Consider the following 19,831-nt stretch of genomic DNA (forward strand, 5'->3'; position numbering starts at 1 on the left):
CATTTAAGGACCTAAATACTACAAAATGCATCTATATCTATCATATGTAGATTTCCATGATTGCAGGCCTGTTACCATTATACTTTTGACGTCCGATTAATAATGTCCTCACAACAAAGATTTGTATGACTGACATATTCACTTCTTCTCAAAGACCGTCACTGTGAAAGAGGATGATGTCCACCCCCAGAATCCACCAAAGTATGACAAAATTGAGGACATGGCGATGTTAACCTTCCTGCACGAACCTGCTGTGCTGTTTAACCTCAAAGAGCGTTATGCAGCCTGGATGATCTACGTGAGTACAATGACAAATGTGTCTTCTCAGGAGGTTCTTCGAACAAATCATGATCAATCTCATTCCTCTTTGGACAGACCTACTCTGGGTTGTTCTGTGTCACTGTCAATCCCTACAAGTGGCTGCCAGTGTACGACCAGGAAGTTGTTGTTGCTTACAGAGGAAAGAAGAGGACTGAAGCTCCTCCTCACATCTTCTCCATCTCTGACAATGCCTACCAATACATGCTGACAGGTAAAAAAAAGTCTTTATTCATATATTGAAATCAAATCTGAGTTAAAAGTCAGTTAAGAAACACTTAAAAAGGATATTTAATATATAAAGTATAATTACAACATATACTGTACATGTAAAAGATATATAAAATTAAATTAATTTGTTTGATTTGTTTTTTTAGACAGGGAGAATCAGTCCTGCCTGATCACGTAAGTACACTATAGTAATGCTGTTTCTATTTCTGTATAAAGTGCTGGTACAAAATAATAACATAAAAACTAAATTCCTTGCCATTCTTTCTAAGTGGAGAATCTGGTGCTGGGAAGACTGTGAACACCAAGAGAGTCATTCAGTACTTTGCCAGCATTGCTGCTGTAGGTGGAGGCAAGAAGGATCCGAATGACAAAAAGGTAGTTGAATTGAGACAGTGCCTCTTCTGTGTTTAATGCAAATTTCCCATTATCATAATGACAGTGACACTGATAGGTGTTTCTCTTCAGGGAACCCTGGAAGATCAAATCATCCAGTGTAACCCTGCTCTGGAGGCCTTTGGTAATGCAAAGACCATCAGAAACGACAACTCCTCTAGATTTGTAAGTATAACTTTGGATTGACAAACGTAACTCAAGAAATGGAAATAAAATCCTAGCAATGCACAACAATGCATTATGAATACTAAAAAAATTATTTCCATGTTTTTGTCAGGGTAAATTCATCAGAATCCACTTTGCTGCAAGTGGCAAACTGGCCTCTGCTGACATTGAGACATGTGAGTGAACTTCAGTTCAATTACATCAAATCAAAATCTATTAATCCTGAAATGCTGAAAAACTTTTATTTCCTCATCATTTGGCAGATCTCCTGGAGAAGTCTCGGATAACTTTCCAGCTAAAGGCTGAGAGAGATTATCACATCTTCTACCAGATCCTCTCTTTGAGGAAACCAGAACTGCCGGGTTAGAATCCTCAAACTTTAACATAACATGACATCACATGTCACTTACTGAGGAAGAAACTGATGAGAACCATATTCTTCCATTTTAGACATGCTGCTCATCACAACCAACCCCTACGACTATGCTTTCATCTCCCAAGGACAGACCACAGTAGCATCCATTGATGATGGAGATGAGCTGATAGCTACTGATGTGAGTAAGGCTGCTGTTGTCTTTAAGTTAGTCTTCTGCTGGATAGAAACACATTGGATACTTTTTTTATTTGGTTCTGATCTGTTTTCATCTGTAGGAGCCCTGCAATGTCCCTGTCCTATTGATTTATTACGATGTTAATAATAATAATAATACTTTTCTAGATACCCCAAGACGCTGTGTGATGTAGGGTTACATATAGTTATATACACAGCTAGTGAGTGTAATTTCACCACTTACTCTATTATTTCCGCTACAGGAAGCTTTTGATGTGCTGGGCTTCACTGCAGAAGAGAAGATGAGCATTTACAAGCTGACTGGTGCCATCATGCACTATGGCAACTTGAAGTTCAAGCAGAAGCAGAGAGAGGAGCAGGCAGAGGCTGATGGCACTGAGGGTATGTTATCCAAACTGCTTCATTATGATGAAAAGTACCACTGTATTTTGACAGTCAATTTAACCTGACCACACTTAATAATAACCAAGGTTGTGACAAAGATTGTTTTTGAGCTACTAAACCTCATGATATAACTACTCCTATTGAAGGTTTAGATCGATAGCTTCCCCAAAAAAACATGGTCACAAAATTGTATTCATATAATGTTTCAATGCATAAAGTATGTGTTTTTTTAAACAGATTTGGACAAGGCTTGTTACCTGATGAACTTGAACTCTGCTGAAGTCATCAAGGCCTTATGTAATCCAAGAGTCAAAGTAGGAAATGAGTGGGTCACCAAGGGACAGAATGTCCAACAGGTAGGAGAGATGCAAGTTTTGTCAGAACTTTGTCCCTTTGTCAATTAAGTATTAGGTTAAGGTATATTGAATGTATGTATTCATTTTTTTACATTATTAACCTTGCATTTCGAAGGTGTACTATGCCATTGGAGCCCTATCCAAGGCAATATATGAGAAGATGTTCAACTGGATGGTAGTGAGAATCAACAGCCAATTGGACACTAAACAAGCTCGCCAGTACTTCATTGGTGTACTGGATATTGCTGGATTTGAGATCTTTGATGTGAGTTTGTAAAACAAAACAGACATCTAGTTCATAAAGAAACCTGATGCTATAAAAGGCCAACAACATGTCTATCTTCTTTATAGTTAAATACCTTTGAGCAACTATGCATCAACTTCACTAATGAGAAGCTGCAGCAGTTCTTCAACCACCACATGTTTGTGCTGGAGCAAGAGGAGTACAAGAAGGAGGGCATTGTGTGGGTTTTCATTGACTTCGGCATGGACTTGGCGGCGTGCATTGAACTCATCGAAAAGGTGTGTAAATCTATAGTTTATATGTATAATTATAACTTTTATTGTTAAAATATCATTTCTAAAACATTTTAAGATCTAGTTCCAGTTCCTTCCCTAGAGCTGTAAAATAACATAGTTGTTTCAGAAATTAACTTAAAATGTGCTACTAAGGAGCATGAATGTGATTTTAGATCTAAATTGACAATGATCTGATATTTCTTATGTCTGTTTATACTACAGCCCATGGGGATCATGTCCATCCTTGAAGAGGAGTGCATGTTCCCCAAGGCCAGTGATGCTACATTTAAAGCCAAGCTTTATGACAACCACTTGGGCAAGAATGCCTGCTTCCAGAAGCCCAGGCCAATCAAGGGGAGACCAGAGTCCCATTTCTCCCTGGTTCACTATGCTGGAACTGTTGATTATAACATTTGCAACTGGCTGACGAAAAACAAGGACCCCCTCAATGATACAGTTGTGGGACTGTATCAAAAGTCATCAATGAAGATGCTGGGACAACTCTTTGAGGGATATGCTGGGGCTGATGCCGGTAAGCTATTTATCCATTACATAAAACACCACATTTTTTTAGCACACAACTGCCAAATACGAGACAAAGAAAGAACATTGGCTAAAGATCAAATCTGAGGTACCCTCAAGGGTTTTCTAGTTTTTTTCCATTCAAAAGTCATCAGGAATCTAATTTAACCTCAACTCCAAGCTGTAGACTGTATTCAATTATGGACATTTACTTTTGCTGCAGATGCTCCAAAGAGCAAGGAAGCTGGTAAGAAGAAGAAAGGTGGTTCCTTCCAGACTGTGTCCGCTCTCCATAGGGTCAGTATGACTTACTAGTTCATGTATGATGTTTCTGTTCATTATGCATTGTACAAAGGGTCGGTGAAACCTGTTTTATTATCATAGTTCTATACTGTGAAAGACATACTCATGCTGTTCTGAACTCTCATTAAGCAAATACAAAAAATCTTACAACAGGAGAACCTGAACAAGCTGATGACCAACTTGAGGTCGACTCACCCCCACTTTGTGCGCTGCCTCATCCCCAATGAGACCAAGACTCCTGGGGCCATGGAGAATCCTTTGGTCATGCACCAGCTGCGCTGTAACGGTGTGCTGGAAGGCATCAGGATCTGCAGAAAGGGCTTCCCCAACAGGATCCAGTATCCAGACTTCAAACAGAGGTACAATCTGTAAATGTTTTGTCCTGACTATATGATAACACTATGAGGACATATCAAACAGACCATTTAACTATTTTTCAGATACCGTATCCTGAATCCTGCTGCTATCCCTGAGGGACAGTTCATTGACGGCAAGAAAGGAGCAGAGAAACTGCTGGGATCTCTAGATATTGACCATGAGCAGTACAGATTTGGACACACTAAGGTGTTTCATTGTATAATGTTCCTATACACATCTTCAATATTAAATTAGCACATTTTGTTAAGCCCAATGAAACTCTAAATGCCCAAACTGTTGATTTTAAGGTGTTCTTCAAAGCCGGTCTCCTGGGTGCCCTTGAGGAGCTGAGAGACGACCGTCTCACTATCATCATGACTGGCATCCAAGCAAATGGTCGTGGTCTTCTGGCAAGAGTTGAATACAAGAAGATTGTCGAACGCAGGTAAATTGGTTTACTAATCAAATGGGAGGGTCATACTACCGAAGTGTACACTTTTGGAAAATATCATTAAATGCATTTGTTTTTCTACATATATTGTTTTTCTATATATTACTGCATGTATACATTATTGCAAAAAATGTATCTATACATTGTCTATACATGAAAGTGGGGACAAAAACCCTCATGGTTCTTGGAATTTATTATGGCTGATTTAAAACAAATATTGCCTAACTGATGGCTCAAATAGGAATACATGTTCAAAGAACATACTGTATCATTAAGTAAGCTGACACCATACAGTGTGTTAAAGGGGAAAACAAAGGAAATTTCCAAATAATGACCTGGGTCCATCTTCACAAAGCACCTTGAAGCTAAAAGAAGCTCTTAACTTGTCGATATAGGAGAAATTCGCCAAAAAAATGGTCATGTCAATCTTTACTTTGGGACTCCAACTTTTCAGAGTAATTCACAATGCCCCTTAGCACTGATAGTTGCACCTAACCCTGGGGGAACTAAGAAGCAGACAAGAGGACTCATAACTCACTAAGACCAACTCCTAGAAGATACTGGGTAGGGTAGTGTATTCCGTTATTTCCTTTTCCCATAGCCTGCCATTATTTATGAATTCATCTTTCTTTGCAATACGCCTCAAAGCGCATGCCCAATCACCGGCACACACCTGTCACTTATGAATCAATCACCAAGGTCATTAAAAGCAAGATCATGACTTGACGTTAGCCAGCTTTGGGAATAGGATTTTTGGAGAGAACTTTCAGTAAGAAACTTTTAGTGTGACTTAGGAGTACACTCAGTGGTAGGATCAAATGCTTTGTAATAAATGTAATCGTCATGACACTTTTATTATTGTGTAATGTGGGGAATTCATTTGGAGAAAATATTTATAGTATATAAGATTTAAGATTAACTGCCTTTGGCCTGTCCAACAGCAAGGAATCACTCGTAATCATCTTACAACACCCTTTTCTTTTCTTTTGAACATTTGACAATTTGTTTTTAGCTAAACAGCCTTTCCTTTTATTTCCAGTGTTTATGTACATAAACTCAGTCAGAGCAAAAATAAATAATGTGATTCATGTGAACAGAGAATTGCTGAAATGGCTGAAGAAGTCATACTCACACACTGTATACTATAAATACCGTTTATGAGTACAAAGGTTGAGCCGATGGTAAACTTGAATGTGAACATATGCTACACGCTACACAGGAGTTACAATTTAATCACTAAAATATGCCTATCACATTTCTTCCTGCGCTCAGATGAGAAAGTGGCAATATAAGGACTATAACTCACATCAACCCTATTCTTCTACAATCTCCTGTTTGTTGCACACACAATCTGACTTTACCTTCCAAATGTTAAGGGATGCCCTGCTCGTGATTCAGTGGAATGTCCGTGCATTCATGGGTGTCAAGAATTGGCCCTGGATGAAGATGTACTTCAAGATCAAGCCCCTGTTGAAATCAGCTGAGTCTGAGAAAGAGATGGCCAACATGAAGGAAGAATTCCTGAAACTGAAGGATGCCTATGCTAAATCTGAGACTCGTAGAAAAGAGCTGGAGGAGAAAATGGTTTCTGTTCTCCAAGAGAAGAATGACCTGCAACTTTCAGTTCAGACTGTGAGTAAAGCTTATTTTCAGTGTTCATAACAACTGCTTTAAACAATACATTTGTTTGACGTATAGATGAAGGAAATATTTGTAAAATGAGCATTAAGCTACAATTGCCATTTTCACCTACAGCAATCAATTTCTCTTCACAGGAACAAGATGCTCTTGGTGATGCTGAGGAACGTTGTGAGGGCCTGATCAAGAGCAAGATCCAGCTTGAGGCCAAAAGCAAAGAGCTGACTGAGAGACTGGAAGATGAGGAAGAGATGAATGCAGAGCTGACTGCTAAGAAGAGGAAGTTGGAGGATGAGTGCTCTGAGCTCAAGAAGGACATTGATGATCTGGAGCTAACACTGGCTAAAGTGGAGAAAGAGAAACATGCCACTGAGAATAAGGTCAGTGCATGTGAACTAGGCGTAAGGAGATGGTAAGGGAACTTCCTATTCTAAAATGTTTTCATTCCTTCTATTCATTTAGGTTAAAAACCTGACTGAGGAGATGGCAGCTCTCGATGAAATCATTGCCAAGCTGACCAAGGAGAAGAAAGCTCTACAGGAGGCTCATCAGCAAACGCTGGATGACCTTCAGAGTGAGGAGGACAAAGTCAACACTCTGACTAAGGCCAAAGCCAAGCTGGAGCAGCAAGTTGATGATGTGTGTGTCAAGTTATCACCTTTTTCAAATCTTTGTGTATTTCGCTTGTGTCTGAAAAATGTAAAACAAATTCCTTTCCTTCTCTTTTTCAGCTTGAGGGCTCCCTGGAACAGGAGAAGAAGCTAAGGATGGATCTGGAGAGAGCTAAGAGGAAGCTTGAGGGTGACTTAAAGTTGACCCAGGAGAATGTGATGGATTTGGAAAATGATAAACAGCAGGCAGAGGAAAGGCTGAAAAAGTAGGTTTTCTGGATCACACATAATACAAAATTGTTCTTTATTTTTTTTAAATTGTATTGCATTAATTAATATTCCGATAAGCAAACTATTATGTTTACTTTAAAGACGATTTAATCTGGGGGGTTTTACCACAGGAAAGACTTTGAAATGAGCCAGCTTACCAGCAAGATTGAAGATGAGCAAGCTATGGGAGCACAGCTCCAAAAGAAACTGAAGGAACTTCAGGTACAGAGGAAACAATTAGTAGAAAAGCTGAGTTTACAATATAAGATTTCATTTGAACACATTCATGTTTTCTTGAAAAAAAGGCCCGAATTGAGGAGCTAGAAGAGGAGCTGGAGGCTGAGAGAGCTGCCAGGGCCAAAGTGGAGAAGCAGCGGGCAGACCTGGCAAGAGAGCTGGAGGAGATCAGTGAGAGGCTGGAGGAGGCTGGAGGTGCTACTGCTGCCCAGATTGAGATGAACAAGAAGAGGGAGGCTGAGTTCCAGAAGTTGCGCAGAGACCTTGAAGAGTCTACTCTGCAGCATGAGGCCACCGCTGCCACACTGAGGAAGAAGCAGGCAGACAGTGTAGCTGACCTCGGCGAGCAGATTGACAACCTTCAGAGAGTGAAACAAAAGCTTGAGAAGGAGAAGAGTGAACTCCGTCTGGAGCTGGATGATGTTGCCTCCAACATGGAGCAGGTTTCCAAAGCCAAGGTAAAGTATGAAAACCTTAAATAAACAAGACTGTTTACATATCTAGAGTCCAGATGTCTTTGATCTTTCTATTTTCATCAACAATTTTCTTTTTTCAGGGAAACTTGGAGAAAATGTGCAGGACCTTGGAGGATCAGATGACTGAATATAGGACAAAGTATGAAGAAGCCCAGCGCAGCATCAATGATTTTTCTATGCAGAAGGCTAAACTACAAACTGAAAATGGTACATTAAAGTTACAATGACATAACATTTTTAAACATTAACACTAGGATCATGCTATCATGACTAACTATCATGTCTCTATTAAACAGGGGAGCTTTCGCGACAACTAGAAGAGAAAGATTCTCTTGTCTCTCAGTTAACTAGAGGCAAGCAATCATACACCCAACAGGTTGAAGACCTTAAAAGACAACTGGAGGAAGAAGTCAAGGTGTTTAGAAAACATACTATAACATGAATTACATGAATGATTAACATACTCTTACAGCATAATGTAAGGTAAATATTATTGTATTCATTTTGGTTCTGAAAACTATTGACTTATTAGCTACTTCTATGATACATTTTTCCCAGGCTAAAAATGCGCTAGCCCATGCAGTGCAGTCTGCTCGCCATGATGCTGACCTCCTAAGGGAGCAGTTTGAGGAGGAGCAGGAGGCCAAGGCTGAGCTGCAGCGCAGTCTCTCCAAGGCCAACTCTGAGGTGGCTCAGTGGAGAACCAAGTACGAGACTGATGCCGTCCAGAGGACTGAGGAGCTGGAAGATGCCAAGTAAGTCCCCCTGACCTGATGCTGTATGAACTGTTTAAATTGAATAATTAACATAGCTTTTAATGTTGTAATCCACACTTTCAATCTATTGTTACTCAGGAAAAAGTTGGCTCAGCGTCTGCAAGATGCAGAGGAAGCTGTGGAGGCTGTTAATGCTAAATGCTCCTCCCTGGAGAAAACTAAGCATAGACTGCAGAATGAGATTGAAGATCTCATGGTAGATGTGGAGAGATCAAATGCTGCTGCTGCTGCCCTGGACAAGAAGCAAAGAAACTTTGACAAGGTAACTAACCCATTTCTCCCGACAAACATTTAACTTCAGACACTTCATGTAATATCGCAGAGGGAAAAAATACTGTTCCACATTTCCATTTGATCAGGTCCTAGCGGAGTGGAAGCAGAAGTATGAGGAGTCTCAGACTGAGCTGGAGAGCTCCCAGAAAGAGGCCAGATCTCTTGGCACTGAGCTCTTCAAACTCAAGAACTCTTATGAGGAATCTCTGGATCACCTGGAGACCATGAAGAGGGAGAACAAAAACCTCCAAGGTTTGTAAAGACATTAAATCACTGTCATGTGCATGTAATTGAACATATGTGAACACAGTTTTGTTTACCCCATAGAGGAAATATCTGATCTCACTGAGCAACTTGGTGAGACTGGCAAGAGCATTCATGAACTTGAAAAGGTCAGAAAGCAACTTGAGCAAGAAAAGGCAGAGATTCAAACTGCTTTAGAGGAAGCAGAGGTATGTTCAAATAATATTTGAATCATTTCGATTGCGACTGTTTCTTAGACTTGCTAAGAAATGTTTTATGTGTATATAATAATGTCTTTATATATTTCAACAGGGTACTCTTGAGCATGAGGAGGGTAAGATCCTTAGAGCTCAACTGGAGTTCAACCAGGTCAAAGCTGACATTGAACGTAAACTTACTGAGAAGGATGAGGAGATGGAGCAGGCCAAGAGGAACCAGCAGAGAGTGGTGGATACCCTGCAGAGCTCCCTGGAGTCTGAGACTCGCAGCAGGAATGAGGCTTTGAGGCTGAAGAAGAAGATGGAGGGAGACCTCAATGAGATGGAGATCCAGCTCAGCCAGGCCAACAGGCAGGCATCTGAGGCCCAAAAGCAGCTCAAGGGTCTCCACGGGCATCTGAAGGTTAAAAAGCAGTATATAACGTCAGTCATAACTGTAGATGCAGATATGTCCATGTGCATTTACGATTTCTAAAATGTATCCATCATAGGACTCTCAGCTTCATCTGGATGAAGCTGTCCGTAATAATGATGATCTCAAAGAGAACACTGCAATTGTGGAGAGACGCAACAATCTGCTGCAGGCTGAACTGGATGAGCTGAGGTCCCTGGTGGAGCAGACTGAGAGAGGCCGGAAACTGGCAGAACAGGAGCTGCTGGATGTCAGCGAGAGGGTGCAGCTACTGCACTCTCAGGTAAAATCCTTAACCTGACTTTTTCTGACTAATTAATAACGCGACACAGACTATCATGAACATTTTTGTCTTCCCACATAGAACACCAGCTTGCTGAACCAGAAAAAGAAGCTAGAGGGTGATACATCCCAGCTGCAGACTGAAGTGGAAGAGTCTGTGCAGGAGTGCAGGAATGCCGAGGAAAAAGCCAAGAAGGCCATCACTGATGCTGCCATGATGGCAGAGGAGCTGAAGAAGGAGCAGGACACCAGTGCTCACCTGGAGCGCATGAAGAAGAACATGGAGCAGACCATCAAGGACCTGCAACACCGTCTGGATGAAGCTGAGCAAATTGCCATGAAGGGTGGCAAGAAGCAGATCCAGAAACTAGAGTCCAGGGTGAGTGCTCTTTTTTACTGATTTGTGTTTTTGGCTTGTTCAGTCAGAATATCTTTTCAAAATATAGTTTTGACATCTGGTTCATGTGTCTACATAGGTGAGGGAACTTGAGAATGAGGTTGAGATGGAGCAACGGAAGGCCGGTGATTCTGTTAAGGGGATCCGTAAATATGAAAGACGCATTAAGGAGCTCACCTACCAAGTAAGTATAATTTTATAAAATGTCTGGAAAAATGTCTCTGTGTGTCTCTCCCCAACATCACATAGATAAACAGCAATACATACAACATGCACTTACCTCTTAATCTACAGACTGAAGAAGACAAGAAGAATCTGCATCGTCTCCAGGATCTAGTGGACAAACTGCAGATGAAGGTCAAGTCCTACAAGAGAACAGCAGAGGAGGCTGTAAGTTTCTGATAATTCACCACTAATTTCATTCAGACATACTAGAGTGATCTGTTACTTAATTCCGTGACTAATTATGATTTTCAGGAGGAACTGGCCAACGGCAGCATGGGCAAGTTCCGCAAGCTGCAGCACGAGTTGGATGAGGCTGAGGAGAGAGCTGATATTGCTGAGTCTCAGGTCAACAAGATGAAAACCAAGAGCCGTGATGCAGGTGGCAAGGTAAATTATAATAATAATAATTCATTTTATTTTTAAAGCACTTTTCATTCAAAGGAATCTCAGAGTGCCTACACTACCATAAAATCCACTATCAATATTTTTCATCCATGCAAAAAAATCCATTGATATAACGTGGCAAGTATCTGCTTACTAAGCACATGGGTCTTTGTTTAAAACAAGAACGGCCAAGCAATTCACACCACATAGAACAATAAACCTGTGCTGTGTGTAAAGCTACCGGTTTACCAGTACCGAAAAGATAGTCTGTCTGTTTTGAGTTCACATGTAAATATTCAGTGACCCATCTTCATATAAGCAAAGTAAAGCCATCAAAGTCTACAATACCCAAATTAGGTTTATACGACACAGCTTGTCCACTGTCAAATCATGTGCCACAGAGATTTATATTTATATAAACTGTAAAATCAGTTGTTTAGTCTCATTAATTTCATAAGACACTAAAGTCTCATTATCAATAGGACTACTTAAATAAGCCTTATGATAGAGATGGCAAAAAAATCATTCATCAATCAAAAAGTCATACAATGTGCCAACCAACGGCTATTAATGCTAAAACTCCCACTCTAACCTGAGGCATAACCTTTTATCTGACAAGACAAATCACAGATCTATGTTCTTGCTACCAGCAGCTTTTCAGCCAATCACAACCAAAACTACTGGGCAGCAGTTCACCTTGATAACTATTTGCCTGATCAAGATACATATGTAGATACAAGATACGTATGATTTAAACAGATTATACATGCAAATCATATCTTTTCTTTTTCATATTTCCCTTGCAGAAAGCTCATGATGAAGAGTGAAGCTCTGACTTGGACCTTTCCAAAGAGCATGTCTGCCTTAAAGTGATTTAGTTGTCCCTTTAGCTGTTCTGTGTTACAGTAGATTTAATAAAATGAGTGTCAAATATTATTCTGGTTGTCATATTTCAGTGATTGATGATTTCATTAGTCATTGATGAAAAACCATCAAATAATACATTTTTGCTTCGAAGCAAAACATCAACTATAAAAGCAAGCAGATAATGAGCCAGCACAAGGCAGTTGGCACAACGGTAGAAGTATGTATCTAAAAGCCTCTTGAAGAAGCTTATTTAAAAAAAAAAAGTAAAAATGCATTATGTACATGTTACTAATATTAGAACTGCAGCCTGGAACGTTTAGGAATTTTGATGAAGGCCAGAAGGTTGCATTTCTGTGAGGGTTTTTCTAGTAAGGATGAGAAGTTGGAGAGGCTGGACTAACTTACTTGGGGGACTGAAAAGAATTGGCCTAAAATCTCAGAAAATCACAGAACAATCGATACTTACAGCATAAACAATAATGTTCTTTGGTCACACTGACATCACTAGGTCCTCAAACGATAACCTTAAAACTTAGTACTTTAAAACATGGCACTGAAGTACCTCACTTCTTTACATATCCAGAAAAGTGATGCTAAAGGTTGAGAAACACTCAACTATATAAAACACTGTGTCCATAATGACTTCTGTGTATCTACTGAATGAATCACCTTCTACTGTACAACAATGCATCTCCACTAGGACTACAGGGGAAATATCTTGTGACTGAGATGCAGAAAAAGGGTAGACAAGACAGTAGACAATAGAGAAGTCTATTAGTCAACCCGAAAAATTTAAATGAACTTACCCTAGTCCAAAAAAATAAAAGGATGGTCTAACTACAAACATAATATTTTATTGAATAATAAACTACTGCTTAACCATGTGCATATGTATCTGCCTGAGTGGCACAATCAAACAAATCCACTCACAATTCACAGCTCACGCTTCTACTGACATCTAACCAATGGTAAAATACTTTTTTCAATCAGAAAGAGGAAGGGACCTTTATATTAATTTGAAAATATAACAAACATTTAAGGGATGTCTTCCCACATCAGTCATTAAATCCATGAAAAAAATGCTATGCTATACTATATTAAGCATTTCTCAGGGGCCAATCATGGTGCTGTATTAAGGATCCATCCTTATTCATCCATAACATTAATACTCAACCCTTCAGTGCCCTTCTGAGGTTACAATAATTCTACAGTAGTGTTTCCTAGGAAAAATTAAATGCTGAGCTAATGCCGAATTATGCATATCTTATTGACACAATCAAACGACAAAATTTGAAAATTGCATTTATTGTAGGCCTACATTATATAGACAGACCCATCCACAACTTCTGGCACCCCTGGTAAAGATGAGTAAAGAGGGTTATAACTTATAAGACTTTCAGCTCTTGGTGAATTAGCTTAATCACACAAAAATGAGAATTTTTTTTAACTCTGGTAAATGTATTCTTAGGTCCCATATTAATAAATTAAACACAGTGATGAGGTTGGGAAGAGGCAAAAAAAAAATCCCAAAGGGTTGACTAAACTGTAACAAAAAGACCAAGGGGTGCTTACGTCAATATCCAAAGAGTAGCAAAAATGATCCATATCATCCAAAAGTAGTTACATGATCAAAAATTAAAAAAACAAAGGAAGATTCAGATATAGATAAAAGATTTCTCCAACATGTGTCAAAAAGTAATAGACAAGACTGGCCGCTGTTCAATTAAAGGAGGAGTTTAGAGTGAACAGCGGACAACATGAGGATGGGAATGGGGTGAGGTGGTGTGGTGTTGGGGGAGTGAGGTTGTCCACAGGCACAAACTATTCTATACTTCAAGTTGCAGTGCACTACAATAACTGGCAAGTTAGTGCTGAGGTAAAAGAAAAACTAAAATAATTACAATGTTTAAACAGCACACCCACATGGACTGTTTAAGAGTAACTCATTGCCTAGGTTTAAGGTTGTGTACTGGTCAAATAGGTAATTGTCTAATGTTTCTAGTTAGAGGTATTTATTAAAGCGGCCTTCTTGGTACGACCATAATTAATCTGACTCCATTTTAATAAGTCTGACTCAATTAGGAACTCAGCCCCAGCTCCTAGCTCTTAGATGCTGTAGATTGATACCCGATTTGGTAGTCTGATCTATGGTAATTTCTATGGATACCTACAGTCTCTTTTATGAATACCCCTCTTACTTTTTAACAACCGGTTTCTTCTACGAATAGTGTCGTTCCACGGACACAACCTGTTTCTAGTTCTGGATACTACCTCGGAGGCTTTTATGCTGTTACGGGGCTTTGCAGCTGGATCGATCGGCTTGGTTCAGGGACGGGCGCCAGGCTACTGTGGGTCTCTGTATAACCATTTGATTCAGTGCAGAGGCTGGTCAGCAATCCACCACTGTATAATACAATGAACGGTTTTGGTGCAGCGTGTTTAGCTCAGTTGATTTAGCCAGTATCTTCCATACTTGCACTTTCCATTGCTTTTGGTTTGAAACTAATCCTAGCCATCCACTGCGGAAACACCATTACCTACGGATACTTCTAGTTAAATATTTCTAGAGAGGCTACAGTGGGTCAGAGTTTACAGTGTATTTAGGGTAGAAGTTACTAATACAGTTGCATATTCAACAAGTATAAGGTGAATAATATAAGGCTACAAGTATAAAAGAAACATCTGAAACATCCAAACACTCAGAGACTATGAACATACCTAGCTGCTCAGAAGATGACTACACACATAGAGTGCAGTGCAGGAGACTCGGTTTACAGAATGCTCCAAGTCCTTTGACTATCATCCCTTTAAGTAGCCATTTAGTCTTACATCTGGTATAATAATTAACCACATGGACAGGTATCTAGTGATGAGGATCACACATTTAAACAGACAAACGGAGGGGGTTTTTGCCCCAAAGATGGTGAAGGCTAGCCTGACGTTGTCATACTCATAATTCTAGTCAGGATATGAGTCTGATACTGCTCCATTGGGCTGTGATAAAGGTGCGTGTTTCAACCTAACCAGGTAAAAACAAATGCCTCTTCACTCAATTGGATAGACCTACATCCAATCAGAGCAACGTAGTATGACCATAACCTAGACCATCGGGGACAGCTGATAAATACAACTTTAACCGAATCCTATAGGAAGGACGGCAAAAACATCTTTTTGATCGACAAATGGCTTGAGCGCGTTTCTCTGTTCATCTTTCAAAATGAATGCGCTGTCGATGTCTTCTGAAATAGACTTGATGGCAGAATCTACACATCTCAGCTCTCCAGTGGCAGCTTTGTTTGTTAAAAAAGCGAATTACACCCAAGCGCTCTTTGGTGACATAGTTGATTACGTTACTGTTGATCATCTGTTCATCATCGTATAAAGACCGCCCTGACAATTTGATTGGTATGAACAACTCTGGTGCTGATATAGTTCTGCCCCAACGGAGCAATGCCAGACCGAAATTCTGGACCTCCAATGTTGTAGGCAGGGCTAAGTTCGGCTGGCACCCAGGCTAGGTGTCCAGTGAGAGATTACCTTACAAACCACAGAGACCAGATTCTCATCTCTCTGAAATCCATGATAAAACCAATCTATGCTGCTGTAGGACTGAGGCCACTCTACCACTCAACTGAGACCATTCAAAAAACCCAAACATGTAAAAGAAATCATTGTCCAATGCATTATCTCACTTAGCACTCTAAAATTATTTTCCCTGTCCCTAATTTCATCCTGGCATGGAAAAGCACAGGGAGAAAGCCAGAGACAGAGGATAGAGAAAAGAGTCCCAGCAGGAGGGTGGGAATATCAACAAATGGTACAGTGCAGTCCTGGAATGTTTGTTAGGGGCATCATAAAAAAACCAACACCTAACCCACACCCAATGAGTGTCCCTTCAGACAAGTGGACGAAGGCCATCTGAGGTTTTCCAATCCAAAGATCCCCATTCTACCTTACACACATAACTGACCAATACTAGTAGGTTCTAGAACACTTACAACTTTTAAAATTTACCACCACTTCAACATAATCCTTGCTGGGAAGTCCTAGATGTCTTGCCTCTCTGAACAACGATCCAAACATTCATGTAAGAACAATGAAAGAAAGCATGAATCTACACAAAATGACCAATCAGAATCATAATCACCTTGTAGAATAGGAGTAAGAGCATCATGTACAAAAGCCCTGAAGTAAAAGAGATGTAGTATCTTCAGACTTTACAAAATTATAACACAAGGGTAATACATAAAGATAGCTGTGGGCACTGCAATGACTGCAAGTTGTCCAAGGCAACGGAGGAGGTTAAAACTTTAATGCTATTGAAGGAGGAGTCTCTGAAATGAACAGCTGAGATGAGAGGTGTATCATCACTTAGAACACCAGTGCTCCTCACATGCTGCCTCCTCAATCAGACAGAGACACTGGGCAGGAATTTCACAGGTTATCTTTGTCCTCAAGGACAATGGCAAGGAAACCATGCAGAGTAAACAAGACAGAGCAGAGAATCAGGTGTCACCATACAAGCAACCTGAGATGTCTACAACTCCCAACAATACCCTTAAGTGGGCTTCATAGTTCATCTGCTGATTCTGAATTCCCTGTCATGACTTTCAATCATGTACCCCAGCATATAACAAGAACATTACTTAAAATAGCCAAATAACTGAATTTTTCTATGAAGAGAGTCATTGAGTTTATTTTCATAATTATAATCATAACCATGAACTAAATAACTTTGCAATTCAAGAAATAAAGAAAAAGAAAAATGTACCAAGAACATTCTGATCCTGATCCTGCAACTTCCATCCAAATATTATGACAGTTTCCTCTAAGTTATTTACAATTAATGAAGTACCCAAGTCCCCAAGGTTTCCAAAATGGTTAAAATCAAAAGTTCAAAAGGTTTAAATCCTAATCATCAAAAAAAATCATAAAAATCAGACATGACATTGTGTTGGTCAATAAAAAAACAGCCATTTCACCTGCATTATACAGCAGGTACCTAAACAGTAATTTGTGGGTCAAACTAAGGTACTATGTGTGAGGATGGTAATGAGAGACGTCTTAGCACTCATTAATGGTACTTGGACCTTGTTGTTTCCCTTGACCTGTTTCTTTAGCTGTCTATACTTAACCAGGTCACATTATGCTACTTCCACTACTGTGCTACTCTTCTAAACGTAAGAGTCTAATGCAACTGGCCATTGCAAACTGTGACCTTGGACCAAAGGAGTCAATAGTGTATGATGGGTCTTCACAACCAGAACAAGTTCATTGAACTATACAAGCTGTTCTTCTCAGTCAAAGGAAGACAGCAAGCAGATATTTCACAGGGCTATCTTTATCCTTAAGTCTAAAGGCATATTAGCGATATGGGACAATGTGAAGTGTGACTACCAGCTGTCAGCTGACTGACCTTGGCTATTCCTTGATTCCTCGCTTCTAATAGCAGCTGTAATCTATGCATGTATGCAAGTCAAGGTATAACACTGGCATTTACTGGAAAACCTTTACCATACATACATTGTAACATTCTGTTTTGTCTTTCACTTTCACCACTTTAACCTGGCAACTGGATATCTTCTATAAAATATTCTGACTGAAAATTCGAGGTATATGTAAAAAAAAAAAAATCTTTCCTTAGGCTACTCATTCCTTGAACTAAACCTTGATGACAAACGACAAACTTGTAAGTGAAAGCAGTCAAATTATAGGCTTGTTTGACTGGAACTCTTCACTCAAAGTTGAGTTTCACTCATCTGAATCGAAAAGCTATTAAAAAGACCCTTATTTGTCCATATAACCAGCCATCATACCGTCAATATGAAATGGTGAAACATTTTTACACATTTGATGTCCAACACTTACAACAATCACATATCCTAGACTGTTATCTTAAAGGTGATCTATGTATGACTGAACTGATTTGATGTAACCGCTAACTAGCTGGATACCTAACATAGTACCTGACTAAGCCGTATCAATCAAATGCAGAGGTAGGAACTACTGAACTAGTTCTTGTTGTCTTCCTGCCATTCAATATAGCTTTAAAATCCCTAGAAAAAAAGGAATTGGCGGATAGCAAAATATATTGGGCCTTTCCAGAACCAGCCCCTCCACACTTTGGAGAACACTCATTCTTAACGGATAGGGTGTGTTACAGTGCTACAACTTTGAGATGGAAAAAGGAGCTAGACATCACAATTGTTTATATCCATATAACAAACATAGTTAACATTTTAAACACAATAAAACACCTTTGGGAGACACGAGTTAATCTGCGATTCGTCTATAAAAGTTACGGTATGTGTGTGGGGGCAGCAAATTACATTACTCCCTTATTAGTTCCATACTCACTCTGTATCACCCACATGTTATTATATACTATTTAGATTTTTTTTTTCAAATACAAAGAAAGACCTTGTGTATCAACCAGAAACCCACACAAAAGCCTACACATCCTGGTCCAACATCCAAAGGTGCAAAAATGCATCCCAACAGTCCTACTACTTGCCCAATCAAAGTGTGGGAATCACAATAAGAACTCTGCACACCTTTGATATCAAGGAGATATACTTAGAGACTCTGCCTGTAAATATTCCCGTAAATTAGTGACATCCTAAATGTGGTTAGAGTTGGTATCCTACCCGAATTTCAATTGTCCTCAAAAAATTATCACTTGCACTCAAACAATTCTCTGTCACCTTATAGAGTCTCCTCAGCTGTTCTCACAGACTGATAGTTATTAACACCCCAGCATCTTAGAATGGCCTTACTTACAGGACAGGACCATGGACCATGCCTCTAAGCTGTGAGTAACTGATGCCGCTAGGACATTAACCTAACCGTCAGACGTATCCCTTTAGCACTGAGACAACAATAATGGAAGAGGTGCTACATGCTGTCCTTCTCAATCAAAGACAGGCACTTGGCAGGAATCTTACAGTGCTTACTTTCTGCTTAAGTGAGAAGACTAAGGAATCAATGATGTGTCAAGGGGACAGGGCAAATTTGATTGTCATCTGATGGCAGCTGGCTAACCTTAACCTTCGCTGGAATGACACCGGCAAGGCTTTGTTATAGGACACATGTTAGCACCTGTGTCTACCAGAGAACACTCATAAACAACACCTGAAGAATTTCAGATGGAGCTATATGCCAAATAGATCACTGGCAGACGTACGATGAGAGATGCTTTACAAAGACACAAAAACTTACATTATTTTTAAATGCAGATACCACAGAACTTCATAACATTCTCAGCAACAAAATCAGATAGCTTTGTGTACTAACTTCCCTAAAGAAGACTGATCTTACATACAAGTATTCTTCAGTCCGATTTCTTGTGAACCACGTGTGACATCTCAGGTCCTATATTTAACCAATTGGCAACAGATGAAGTAAGGACAGCTTGGTGTAACTTTTTCCTTTTATGGATAGGAGAGTTGACAGAATAATTATGGATGTCCTTTCCCACTGATGTTGTTCCCCATCACCCTCACCAAACAGACACTGAAAATTCTACAGAATTGCATGAAAACCTGTCAAACAAATACTAAAGAGGTATATAAGGTACCAAGAAATACTAAGAAATATGACATTTTCATTGCTCCTTCTAAATCATCATTACTGTATAAAGAAGAAATTTATTTTTTGGCAAAAACAATGATTTACTTTACCTTTAACAGTACTGAATGACCCAATTGCCCCCACCTTTCCATTCAAACCTAACTGGGGTGCAACAGCTGTCTATTTCTGCCACAGCCCTTATATGAGGGCCACTTGTTGCATATATAACAGAAAGTTGGGGCTGCTCACACTACAGTCTTTCATCCCATTACCCACAGGTAAGACAACCAGAGTAATCAAATGATAATTTGAAGTTTTACAAACATTTAAAGTTAACACAACAGTTCGTTGTGATTCTTTGATCACTCAAATGCTAATAATTA

At 39.6% G+C, this 19,831-nt stretch overlaps 1 protein-coding gene across 1 annotated transcript; it reads left to right on the top strand.

The window, feature by feature from the left end:
- Positions 1-166: 166 nt before the first annotated feature.
- LOC308378715 (myosin-7-like) lies at positions 167-11,948 on the top strand. The gene is made up of 36 exons (XM_080855685.1): positions 167-298; positions 376-532; positions 696-723; positions 819-924; positions 1,015-1,107; positions 1,220-1,283; positions 1,371-1,469; positions 1,558-1,661; positions 1,921-2,059; positions 2,300-2,418; positions 2,534-2,683; positions 2,770-2,940; positions 3,160-3,469; positions 3,683-3,756; positions 3,916-4,121; positions 4,203-4,326; positions 4,428-4,564; positions 5,947-6,202; positions 6,346-6,588; positions 6,671-6,847; positions 6,940-7,085; positions 7,221-7,311; positions 7,395-7,784; positions 7,883-8,009; positions 8,099-8,217; positions 8,361-8,557; positions 8,657-8,840; positions 8,938-9,103; positions 9,179-9,303; positions 9,407-9,715; positions 9,804-10,007; positions 10,089-10,385; positions 10,483-10,587; positions 10,698-10,793; positions 10,881-11,015; positions 11,819-11,948. The coding sequence occupies exons 1-36, from the start codon at positions 221-223 to the stop codon at positions 11,837-11,839; spliced, it is 5,547 nt and encodes a 1,848-aa protein (XP_080711811.1). The 5' UTR covers positions 167-220; the 3' UTR covers positions 11,840-11,948.
- The last annotated feature ends 7,883 nt before the right edge of the window (positions 11,949-19,831 follow it).

Source organism: Sprattus sprattus, assembly GCF_963457725.1.
Source record: "Sprattus sprattus genome assembly, chromosome: 17".
NCBI lineage: Eukaryota > Metazoa > Chordata > Actinopteri > Clupeiformes > Clupeidae > Sprattus > Sprattus sprattus.

Coding starts and splice junctions, on each gene's coding strand:
- LOC308378715 (XM_080855685.1), top strand. CDS start 221: ATGGCGATGTTAACCTTCCTGCACGAACCTGCTGTGCTGTTTAACCTC. Junction 299..375: donor ATGCAGCCTGGATGATCTAC/GTGAGTACAATG, acceptor CTCTTTGGACAG/ACCTACTCTGGGTTGTTCTG. Junction 533..695: donor CTACCAATACATGCTGACAG/GTAAAAAAAAGT, acceptor TTGTTTTTTTAG/ACAGGGAGAATCAGTCCTGC.